The 12,967-nt window shown below is 41.7% G+C and overlaps 2 protein-coding genes across 5 annotated transcripts in view; both read left to right on the top strand.

Moving 5' to 3' along the window:
- Positions 1-12,967, top strand: part of hspa5 (heat shock protein 5) — a 113,647-nt gene that overhangs the window by 70,369 nt on the left and 30,311 nt on the right. The gene's annotated exons all lie outside the window — the stretch shown is intronic.
- The window catches only part of dnm1a (dynamin 1a), a 46,091-nt gene that overhangs the window by 27,233 nt on the left and 5,891 nt on the right, over positions 1-12,967 (top strand). For all 4 annotated transcript variants that reach the window (XM_063889955.1, XM_063889956.1, XM_063889953.1 and 1 more), the window contains 2 exons: positions 12,162-12,271; positions 12,822-12,933. In XM_063889955.1, coding sequence (XP_063746025.1) covers positions 12,162-12,271; positions 12,822-12,933 — 222 coding nt within the window. The remainder of the gene's footprint in view (positions 1-12,161; positions 12,272-12,821; positions 12,934-12,967) is intronic.

The raw sequence follows: 12,967 nt of genomic DNA, 5'->3' as shown, positions 1-12,967 counted from the left end.
GTCAATATGAGACTCAAAATTAGATTTCTGTGATAGCTTGAGGAAAGAAAAATATAGAAACAGTGTAAAATGCATATACAAACATCTTTATTTAAACAACTATTTTTACAGTTTTATCAAGAGTACAACAAAAACATATAGCGAAATAAACTGTAACCTCATGTCACTGTAAACAGATTTAAAATAACTTGTGTGACTCATGCATCCATCACTCATAAATCCAGGATAGGCGAGGGCCAGGCCTCTGTGGTGGAGCCTTTTGGTGCTTTATTTAGGCTTGTGCCCGGGCTTGTCCAGATGGATAGGGGTGGTGTTGCGTGTTCCTACAGCCTTGTGCCTGCTGGATGCCCTCTGAAGAGCTCTCATTTTCTTTCTTGTCGCTTTTTATGACGCAGTAAGTCGTCCCGTGCTTCCCCGGCCAGCCTAACCAATGTGCAGACTACTGTACAACCACTACTTCCTGAACAGGTAGTCTGAACACTGGGCAGGCGGGCTGGGCAACTGAAGGATGCTGCGATGAAGGCTTTAATCGTGACATAACTCCGAAGTACACACTCAAGATTTACACACTCTTTACTCACTGCGATTCCCGTATCAGACTCTTGAGTCCAGCTCCCTCTGCTCTCATAATCTGTCTGCTAAAAATGTGCTGATAGTGCTGGCTGGAGGAGAAACAACATCTGAGGGATGGATGAAGGGGCTGGCGGGGAGGTGGAGGAGGAAGAAAGGTTAGACAGAGGTGATAGCCACTGATTGGCAGATTCAACGTCATTCCCTCCTGTTTCCCGCTGTGAGAAGAAGCATTCCAGACGGACCTCTGCAGGAAAAACACCAGAAACAGAAAAACATTAATGCAATAGTATAAAAAAACCTTTCAAGACTTGGTGTTGGTGGGATAAGTCTGCTTAAGTGTTTATTAATTAGTTCATCTTGCGAGTGTCATTTTATTTGTTAAAAAACGCAAACAAAATTTGCCATTTTCTTGGCAAATCCCTCTCTAGCGGTTCTTAATGAAAAAGGATTAAAGCAAACTAACAACACATAGGGATGGAGAAAGATGAGTAGAAATATACAAAGGGGTCATGCCCCAATACCACAAATTTGTACAACACAAACGCATTGGTCCCCGCTGACCTCCAGGCCAAGACCAAATAAACAAAAACCAGGAAATTTCACAAGGCTTTGAACATTTTGATAAACTGTTGGGATAAAGCTGTCTTTAAGGAAGCAAAATCCTGAAAAGCCAGCTCCGTGGTCCCCAAGTGCGCTCAATCTCTTATGGCTACAAACTTAGTAGTGAATAGTTGTGGTCAGTGGGGATCACACTAAGTCTGACCCAACACCTTCCCACCAGAATACGTAACTATGAGTTGCCTTGAGACATCGGAAATAAATATTAGAGGGAATACTTGCGACTTGACATCTCCACCCTCTTCAATTCATCTTGCTGTCTTGAACGAGGTCTCTTCTTCTTGGCTGATATCTTTTGCGTTTCCTTCTTGACTGTTTAGCCCCAATTCCTCTCCCGGTGTCCCATCATTAAACACGGCTAACACCATAATCAAGACAGTGGTGTCCAAATACAAATACATTTGGATTTGCTTAGCATTAACATTAGCGAAAAAGCCGCCCCTGAAGTGAGAAAGTTGGACCGGCTGGAGGCTCGACGTGGCAAAGAACTGGCCATCAAGTTTCTCCTTCGAAAGACAGAAGGAGAAAAAGGAAGGAGAGAGAGAGAGGAGATATGGAGAGAGAAGGAGGAGGAGCTCGCCAGCCCCCCATTTTTCCTCTCCTCTCTTCTCCCTCTCTCCCCTCCCACTGTCTGGCTTTTTCCCCCCTCCCTTTCTTTCTTTCTTCTCTGGCTTTCGGGGAGAAAGTGGAAGGTCAAAGGTGAACAGGAAGTGAGACGCATTCATTTGGCGTGTGTGTTGTAAAGATTGGAAAAGGGAGTGAAGGATTGGCTGCAGAGGAAGGGAACTTTTTAGTGGAAGCGTATGTGGGCAGATGGGAGGACGTCTGCGTTTGGTGTGTTTCGTAAAGCGCCTGCATGTTCGTGCCTTCCATTTCAGTGTATATGCACATCTCTGCTTATGGTACATGCGAGTGTATATGTGGCTTAAGTGATGGATGTGTGTGTAGGAGTGAGAGCAGAGGCTCCATGGTCTTTGTAGCGAGGGCAGGAATGTCGGCGTTTTCTTGGCAAGCGAGAGGAAGCCTTGTAATAACTCCAGATGTGCAGCCCTGTGGTCTCCATCTCTCTCTTGCTCCCTCTGTTTTTACTTCTAAAGCTGATTTCCTCTCCCTGTCCGACTCGAATAAAGGGCCCTTTATGCAGCAGCCTTCCCAACACACACACACACACACACGGACGGGGGGTGCTGGTGAAGGGTGACATACTACTGGTAAATCAGAACCAGAGCGAAAGAGGTTGTGTGTGTGTGAGTGTGTGTGTGTGTGTGTGTGTGTGTGTGTGTGTGTGTGTGTGTGTGTGTGTGTGTGTGTGTGTGTGTGTGTGTGTGTGTGTGTGTGTGTGTGTGTGTGTGTGCGCGCGCGCGTGCGTGCATGTGTGTGTGTATAGACATGATGAAAAGTCGGTGTGATTCAAAGTTTAGACATAGTGTAAGTAGTCAAAGTTTGCCTCCACCTTTTTCATCTCACACGCACATTTAGCTTTTTTTTTCTTACAAGAGTAATCAATGATAGTGTTTCCAGGTGTGTGTGTGTGTGTGTGTGTGTGTGTGTGTGTGTGTGTGTGTGTGTGTGTGTGTGTGTGTGTGTGTGTGTGTGTGTGTGTGTGTGCAGAGGTGGCCAAGGCCGTGTGTTTATTTTAGCTATGGTTTCTGAGCTCCAAATCAAAGCAGGCTCAATCCCGGGAGAGACGACTCAGCAGTACTGGCAGAGATGGAGGGGTGTGGAGGGAAAGTGAGAGGAAAAAGGAGATGAAAGAAGGAAGCAACTTAAAAATGTGGGGCAAAAAAGATGTAAAAATAAATATGAAAAATGTTGTTGAGAAAGGAGCCAGAAAAGAGAATCAATCCTCATTATTGTTGCAGTAAAGTTGGGAGTTTTAGGGATTGGAAGGACTGAATGTTACTGGGTGGGTGGGGGGAGCGCTGCGGTCGCACCAACATTGTTTCCACTGTTTGGATGACCAGGCAGGCAGCTTCTTTTTCAAACTCTTAGTCAGTCGAGCCAGAAAAACTGAGAAAGTATGCACACACATGCAAACACACACATATAGAGTGTAATGCGTGATTCCATGTTATTTCGTCTTGTCATGAAATACTGTTGGTTAACATTTTAATGAGAAGTTACCAACTCTATTTTTTCCCATCTTTGTGTTTTGATATTGTATAAAGCAAGCTACTTTGTCAGTTTATGTGTGTAATTGTATCTTTGGAGTGTTTGCATCCGTGTGGTGAGACTTAGCTCGTAGATGCATACTGTATAGGCTGCTGCCAAACCCATACAGGCAGCCCCACAATGTGATCGCCTGTATTTTATACAATTGTCAGCAATCAGCTCGCAGTGGAAGCTCACAGATATCTTTCAAAATGGAGAAGCATGTCCAATTATTCTTGTTGGATAACATAACTCCAAACCACAAAATAGCTTGGTTTTATTTTTCCCTCACACTTAAACTATCACATCACTATAATGTCTCTGTTATAATGAAAATTCACACCAAAATCACAGTGTTATGGTTAAAGGGAAAGTGGCTAAAGAGGTATTTAGATTCTGAAATTAAAGCAACAATACATTAAAGTTTTGTGTTCAAAATGATACTTTAGTAAAAAGCAATTATTTAGCTATAGTTGTGTGGATAGTTTTACCAAACACAGTGGAGTTGCTCTCAGGCTAGGGATCGGCCCCCTCTTTAAAAAGTCTTTAAAATGAATAATTGAGTTGAAAAGAGGCAAACACAAAGTTTTACCACACATATTCATTTTATTGACTTCTCTCTTATATTTGACTGTTTGTGACATTTACTGGATACTTTTTTATCTCTTTGGGCCTTGCATATTTATTTGAATGAAACCATGTGAGGTTTAAAGGTGACATGTATCTTAAGTAGAACTGCCAAAAGCTTTTCAGACATCTGAAATGAGTAAAAAGTTCAGTATCATCTTTTGAGATGTAGTAATCTAAAAGTATAAAGTAAATGGAGAAACTAAAGTTAGGTATCCTTCGTGTGTGTGGGCTTTTTATCAAGTTTGAATAGTTCAAATGTAGGCACAGACACACACACACACACACACACACACACACACACACACACACACACACACACACACACACACACACACACACACACACACACACACACACACACACACGCTGATAACACACCAGTGAAGATAAACAGAAATGTTCAAATAGGTTCTCTATCTTGCCTGCCTTTTAAATTATATAACTATTAGGCACAAAACTCTGCTAATACATCTACTAAAGTTAATAAAAGTTAGCAAAGATGTGAGCATTTCTTTTAAACTTAAAAGTATTGGACCAAAGGATGGAAAAATGGTCACAGTGACACTACAACGGGAAATGGATAAATAAGAGTGTCTCATATTAAAAAGGAAACAGTAGAAAAGTGGGTTAGAGATAGCAAAAGAGAAACATGAGATGAGTGACGACCGCAGCGTGTCCAAGTGGGCCGGGGAGGTAGACAGGGTGGTTTGTGGGATAATTCAAAGTTTATCCTGCCTGGCTGATGAGATACATGAGTAATGTTTGTTTGTCTTTAAGTAAATGATCATTCTTTCTTCCTGATTGTTTCCACGCATTTCCAGAACATAATGTCAATGCAAAAATCATTAGAGAAACAAAGCCTGGCATTAGACTCAAACAGGAACCGGGCAGATAAAAAGAAAACACACTTGTGCACTTAATGTCTTTTAGCATATTGTATTAAGCGCGCATGTGTGTGTCTGTGTGTGTGTTTGTAGTTTGTCATTTTGATATGTGTATGTGAGACTCTGCAGGCTCTGTCTCCTTTGAAGAGGGCTTGACAGACATTTACTGCATGTGTATAATAAGACAACACACAGACTTTAGGGTGTCATTTTTCTTTAATGCATTCTCATGTTGTTTTACTTATCTTATAAATCGTAATTTTTTTCTGTTTCAAGGACTGACCTGAGATCCAATTAACTCTGTAACCTTGACATAAGTGAGAGATTTTTCAAGTTAATAAATATCCCGTTATACAAGACTAGATTTACTGTAAATGTGTTAAGTAAAACAAAATCCCTCCCCACCCTTGGAACTACCCACCATTGGCACTATTATGTCATAAAAATGTATTCAGCCCCAACACGCCCTCAACAATTTAGATTTAGAAGTGCAAATGTTATACTCTGGTGGTTGGTTTTAATACAAAAAGTATTTTAGCAGTTCATTTTGGCCTTACTGTATTTGGACCATGCAGTTCTGACGTATAAAGGACTGTGTTAGTGTAACAGGATTAGTGTTTGGGATTACCACCCTCCCTAATTTTGCATCTCATACAGTAATGCCATAAATTGATGTAGGAAATAATAAGCATTTACCAGCATGAAACCTTTGCCAAAAAGTTGCAGATGAAACCCCCTGTGTAACTTCACACATGTGAACGTTTTACCTTAATTTATTCTGACATCACACGCTCACCTCACATGTTAATGTTTCAGTTTGTCTGGCACTTTTTTTCCTCTTATGCACCCACAATTACATCTAATAGTATTTTCTTCACATGCAAACATTAGAGAGTATCTACAGGTGTTGGTTCACATTCTCACAGATTTTTGAATATCATTTTACTAATAATTGTGAGCTATACGACTTTTCTAAATGTTTCTTTGCAGAGGTGAGAGTTAAACACAGATTGAACAGAGCTCTGCCCTCTATCAGACAGCAGTACAGAAGTGTGTGGATTTTTACGTGTTTATGTGGTTAGCGGGCTGCGGTGCCCCTTCCCCCTTTCTTTTACTCTTTGGTGGTCAGCGGTGATTGATCACATGTCCCGGGACAGCACCTAGGTTGTAACACTGACCTTCTGCAGAAGTAAACGTAGAGCAGATAATTAACTGCTTGGCAATTAGCTGCCAAACAGGAAGGTATCGCTTTGACCTGCCAGCCGCTGTTTTAAAACGGAATGCTGGCTGAATGTGTCATTGTCATGTGGACACTTGAGTTTCCCTCCTGCATGAAAAAAGTTTATTTGTGTTTGTGCTCATTCCCACAGGAAGAGCTAAGCAGAGCACAGAGGGTGTCATTTTACTAGAGTCAGCTGAATCAGCTGAGATTGGAGCAGTTTGGAGAAAAAAAAGATGAAGTAATGATAGCAGCCAAACAAAACATGTCAAACAGTAAATGCTTATTTATTCACTCTAAGAAAATGTGAGAGTTATAATTGTGAAACTGGACATTTCAGATTAGATTTGTTTTTCTGAAAAATTTGTCTAAAGCTGACAAGGGAGCTAGAAAACCCTTTGTGTCTGCTGATATCAAGTAGCACTTCTCATGATATATGAAGTATTAAGAGAATGAGGACACTGGCGCGCTGCCCAACGTGATTTGTTTTGAGCGTTATGCACAACCTTGAAGCTCAATGAGTCACCGACAGCTGTGTGTTTTTATACATTGTCCCAGAATAGCTCCAATCTAGCTGTTCCCAATAGTAATGCTCTCAGCCAAATGTTTTGCTGTTCCAGATTAAAATGTTGGCAACACGTGGACTTTACTTTAAATAAAGTTCATATGGCATTAATAGCAAATAATAACTGACTTAAGATATTGCATGCCTTGGTGTTTTTGTTTATTATACCCTATGTAGACTCAGCAATATGTCTTTATTTATAACGGAAAAAACGTTATTTTTGCCACAAATGGAATCATTTTGTAATGAATTTAATTTAATGTGACTGAACAACTCTAATTTCGCATTGAGTGTAGAAGCTAAACAAGCTTCACCACAAGTTCTTCAAACACAAGTCCCATCTTTTTTATGTCTTTCCCCTTTCCCATCACGTACACGTTAAAACAATTTTTAAAGAAAAAACTCAATAGGGCAATGGTGGAAGAATGGAGGGAAAGAAAATCGGAGGGAGGTGAGGAGGAGGGTTGTGAAAATTGCCATTGGCTGCCACCCAGGGCCCAGTCTTTGTGGTAATGAAGGGTTAGAGGCAGCGTTATTGCTCCCAGATGCCGTGCGGCTTCTCTGCAGCCCTTTGATGCATGGCCCAAGTCACCAGGACTTTTCTATCAGACTCCCATCAACATATACACCACACACACACTCACACACACTAAGATATGCAGCCTCTTAAAACAACATGGATGCCGTAAACGACTATCTTCTTGGTTTTGCCCACCAAACTACGCAGATATGTTACAAAGTGTTAATTGGATATGGTTTGTGTAAGGCCCCCATGTGTGCGTACATACTGTAGCATTTTTATGTGTGTGTGAGAGAAAGGCTGTATTTCATCCACATTTTGAATTAGTGTTTGAGACGTTTTTTGGAAAGTATGCAGAGTGGTGAAGTGCCTTTATGAATCCAGAAGTGAACTTCCTCTGGCTCCTCATAATGAGCCCGCTATTACTCACTAGCAAAATAAAACCATGGAAAGTACTTTGCTCCAAACACCACAGGTTGACTACCAAGTGCACCGCCTGTGTGTATGTGCGTGTGTGCATGTGTGCATGTGTGCGCGCAAAAACATTATGTAGAGGTTGAGACAGCAGGTAACCAACATAGTATCCCATGTTAAAGAGTCAGTTCACCCTTAGTACTACTCCCTTGCTATTTTGGCTGGTGTGCAAAACCTCACCTCAATGAGTTGCCACAAGTTGGTTTATACTGAAGTTAGCCTGTTACACGATGAACAGTTATTTGCGATAGCATTTAAGCAAATTTCGTTTAACTGATGGTTTAATCCAAAGCAACTTACAAAAGTGCAAAAAACATATGGAATCAAATTCCATAAAACAAGGAAAGTGCAGATATAATCACTTCAAGCAAGTCATGCCATTATAAGTGCTGGTGAATGTGTCTTTTTATTTTAAGAGTTTATTTGCCAAGATGCAATTGAAACAGATGCATATTCAGTTTGCAACCCAAGATATGCAGAGTTTCTGCTGTCCTGATGTCAGTGAGAAGCTCGTTTCACCAATTAGGATCCAGCATAGCAAACCGGCGTGTTTTTGAGGGGTACCTTGGTCCCACTCGCAGCGATGGAGTAGCAAGCCGATTGGCTGACGCCAATGCACGTGATGGATTGTATGGTTTAACCAGGGCCTGGATGTATGAAGGGGTTGACCCCCTCACAGATTGGTAGGCATGAACCATGACCCAAGTGGATTCTGGCAGCCAGTGAAGAGAGTGAACTAAAGGTGTGGTGTGGGAGAACTTTGGGAGGTTAAAGACCAGTCAGGCTGCAGCATTCTGAATTAGCTGTAGAGGTCGGATGGCACATAAAAATGGCCACCACTCTGATCCTGTTGCTATGTTGATTTGAATTAGAATGTTTGTTCTACTCCATTTCTATTTCATTTGGCTGATGTGATTGCCAGAAATGAGGGCATCCGGAAGAAGCCAAAGATAATGGCAGACCAGCAGAGTTGTGAAAACTTTGATAAGAAGAGCTTCTGCTCTGTCATGGAGGATGAGACCATGTATGCTCATCTCAAACAGGAAACAGACAAGGTGGCTGACCTTATTGCCCAAGACCCAGGTAACCTGAGGACTTCAAAATACAAGAAGGACGATAGGAATACTGGCTCAGAAAACTTCTGGACCTTGATGGAGGATGAAGCCATTCATGCCCATCTGAGGCAGGAAGCCTTTAAGGTAGCTGAGATGATCACCAGAGGAAGGGGCCCCAATCTCAGTAGAGTACAGGTTAAAAGCCTGGCTGAGGTAACCATCCCTCTGCCATCTTTTACTTCTTATCCTCCTGCCATGGACAAGCCATCTGAACAGACCTCTCCAAAGACACATGAAGACAAGCAGCGGCTGAAGCCCTGTCCTGAAATAAGCCTGGACACAATCTTCAACCTGCTTGGATCTGATGAATGGCACCAAAAAATGTATGGTTTAACATGTCTTCAAGATCTTATAAGGAATCATGCGGACATATTAAAGGCCACACTTCGTAAAGTATGTGCAGTTGTCATAAAGGAGGTTAAAAACCCGCGCTCTATGGTGTCCTGCACTGCTATTGCTGTCCTGGGTGAGATGTATGCTCAGCTGAAGAGGACCATGAATGACCTTGTGGAGGAAACAGGCCACGCTCTCATAATTAAAGTGACTGAGTCCAATAAATTTATCCAGCAAAAGGCTAATCTGGCTTTGGATGCCATGGTTCTAAACTGCAGCCCCAGTTACAGTATTAAAGCCCTGAGAGCGGGGCTGAGTCACGGCAGTGCGACAGCTAGAGTCAGTGCTGCTCTGCACTTCAGCCAGTTATACCAAATCCTTGGAGCCACACAGACACTTACAGGTGGCAAAAACTTCACCAAACACTTCCTAATTGCTGTTAGCAAAATATGTGTGGATGCTGCAGTGGACGTGAGGCGCCATGGACACGACATCATCCAAAACATTTCCAGCCACAGCGCCTTCCGAAAGCAGTGGGAAGAGGCTGTTCCGGAAAAGGATAGACGTTTACTGGATGGACTCGTGAATAAGTTACAAAAACAGCAAAAAGTACCTGTGGCAGGGGACTGTTTATGATAACTGTCAGTAAATGTCTTTCATTGATTAAACTTGAGTCCTTTATTTAAATCACACAATGTCTGAAAGGTTTTAAGGTGTTGCTTATACAATCCCCCCCTAAAAAAACGAGACTCCATTGGTGAAATTTCCAAGTTCAAATGTCATTCGCAGGTACATTTTTTCTGTGGTATATTAGGTCATAGTTTTGCAAACAGAAGGGGAGTCTACTGACAGCGCAGTAGTGGTTAGCCATCACACATCCGTACCTCACCGGCAGTGTCTGTCTCTTGAAAGTGGATTTGCAGAGTTTGGGATTCATGCAAAGTAAAATTGCAGTGGATAAAGGTCAAATAAAGTGTGTGTGAATGTGTGCTTCATATGTTTTTCTCTCTCGTATAGCTAATAAATGTCATGTGTGCATCTGTATGTTTGAGTTTGTTTTCTCATGCATCCCTGTGTGCGTGCTTAGCGTCGGAAATCTGTACCTTTGGCCGCTATTGCTGGCTGGCTTTTATGGGAGCATATGGGAAAGCACTCAACTCCCAACTTCCCTCGACACAACTACACACACAAATCAAAACACACACATGCAAGAAGAAGAGAAAATGATAAAAACGAGGGAACCAGGGGGATAATGCAATGCTACTCACATTCTTATTTGATGGGTTTTTTTTAGGTGCATCCAAATTCTTCATACTTTTTTTTAGTAATAACCCACATTTGTCTTAATAATTGTGTCTAGCTGGTTTTATCACACACTTTGCCATTTTTGCTTTTCTTCAATTCATGTACTTTCCCCACACCGTGCACACAGTCAGTCAGTCCCCCCCCCCCTTCTTCCCCGTTCCTTTCCAACTCCGCTGACTGGATATACTGGCCAGAGGAGAGGAAAATGTACGAATCAGTCCAAGGTTGCTCAGTCCCAGGGAGAGGGAAAGCTAGAGAGTGAAGGAACAAGGGAAAAGAGGAGGGGGGGGAAAAAAAACATGAAGAGCGAGGCAGAAAAAAAGGAGGGAGATGGAGAAGTTACAGAACAAACTCAGAGACTGAGGACGGGGACCTCTTAACCCTATTTATGATGATGTCAGCAGTCTGGGGCAACTGCTTGTTTAGTTTCTTTCGTATAGAGGACACCTGGGGTTACCGTCACAGCCAAATGTGTGTGCGTTTAAGAGTGTGTGTGCATGTGTGTGTTTGAGCTTTTACATGCATTTAGGGGATTTGACCATTTGGCTGCACAGGTCATAAATCCTTTGATGAAGGAGTTTGGTCACACACACAACCCCCTGTCTCCTTCTCTGTAACACACACATGAACTCACACACACACACACACACACACACACACACACACACACACACACACACACACACACACACACACACACTGGGTTGGGCAGGGCAGTCCCGTGGTTAGCCATCCAGATGGTTTTAAGGTTAGTTAGAGACTATGCTCAAAGGTGCTGTTTGCAACCAAAGCAGTGTGTGTGTTGAGGGTATGTTTAAAGAAACTCATTCACCCTGTACTATTTTTGGCTTCTCTTTTTTCAAAATAGTACATTTACCATCAATAGTAAAAAGTTCACACATGCACTCACACGCACTCACTGTAAAGAAACTTCCTTTTGTAACAATAGACTTTCAGGAGTTAAACCATAACCCTCAAAATGTGTGTGTGTGTGTGTGTGTGTGTGTGTGTGTGTGTGTGTGTGTGTGTGTGTGTGTGTGTGTGTGTGTGTGTGTGTGTGTGTGTGTGTGTGTGTGTGTGTGTGTGTGTGTGCAGGCTGTAACTGACTAACTTTGAGGTTCCCTGATTCATAAATAGTTGGATGTCTGGATATCACATGTTGTCTGTAGATTTACTCGTACAAGAGATTTCTACACTCACTGGAAGTGCGTTTTTTTTCCCTCCCTCTCTCCCTCCTCTCTCTCTCTCTCTCTCTCTCTCTCTCTCTCTCTCGCTCTCTCTGTATATATGTGTTTCTCATTTGTTGCTCGCCCCTTTTCCTTTTTTTTTTTTACCCTGCACAACTGTAATCAAAACCACAGACTTGAGGGTTGTGTGCGACTTTCCCATTCGTCTCTCTTGCCTTTTTTTTCTTTTCTGGCTGCTGTTAAATTTAATATGTGAGCGTTCACTCCTGATTTCCCTGGGTTCTTTTATCATCTTTCTTTTGTGTCTCTTTTAAGTTTCTATTATTGTTTCTCTATAAGTACTTAAACAGTATACGGTAGCAAAACGATCATTCCACAATACAAACCCTATGATGCAGCTTTAGAGTTTGCAGTGGCTCCTATATTTTGGTCTAATATACAAATATATTTGTCGGTGTAAAATACTATAAAACTCTATGGCCGTTTTTTTACTTTGAAGTCAAATTCCCTACCCATGGAGAAAGTCAGACTCTTTCCTTCTATCGCTCACATGTGCAACCGTTGTGTTTCTCTTCCGCCTCCTGTAGGAGAAGGAGAAGAAGTACATGCTGCCCGTGGACAACCTGAAGCTGCGCGATGTGGAGAAAGGCTTCATGTCCAGCAAGCACATCTTTGCCCTCTTCAACACCGAACAGAGGTGATATTATACACTCACACACGTCAAAATACACACAAGCGCCAGATACACATCATGGATCACATAATGCAAAGTTAAGATTTAAATAATGAATTCTACTTCTTCGTTTACTCCGACTAATACAACAATTGGAACAGAACCAAGCAACAGCTAAGAGAAGTTCAATTACCTTACACATAAATATATTTATAAATAAATACACAATATTACATTAGTAAAACAGGAACAAGCTAAGAATCAGCTTTATACACTGTTGTGGAATTAAATCTATTACATAATTAAATAATAGTTAAATCGTAGCCAAATCTGTATACATCCAGTATGTTAGTAGCAATTGCAGTAAAATAAGTGTAGAGTAGTTTAAAAAATATAGACACTAGTATTTGTGTCTGAAATGTAGTGCAATGTCACGGTAATCATTCAAAGTAAAGTCCACCACTGGTTTAAGGGAGTATACAGCTGCTCAGGTAAGACATTAGGGGTAATAGTTATTATTATTATAGAATAATATATAAAAAGATGAAGATCACTCAGCATTGTGCATCCACAGGAACGTGTATAAGGACTACCGTCAGCTGGAGCTGGCCTGTGAGACTCAGGAAGACATCGATGCCTGGAAGGCCTCCTTCCTCAGAGCCGGAGTTTATCCTGAACGGGTCACGGTGAGATTTCTTTTTTTAATGTAAATATAAATAA

Source organism: Eleginops maclovinus, chromosome 8 (assembly GCF_036324505.1).
Source record: "Eleginops maclovinus isolate JMC-PN-2008 ecotype Puerto Natales chromosome 8, JC_Emac_rtc_rv5, whole genome shotgun sequence".
Classification (NCBI taxonomy): Eukaryota; Metazoa; Chordata; class Actinopteri; order Perciformes; family Eleginopidae; genus Eleginops; species Eleginops maclovinus.
Note: the sequence above shows the minus strand (reverse complement) of the source record. Positions and strands in the feature narration are given on the sequence as shown.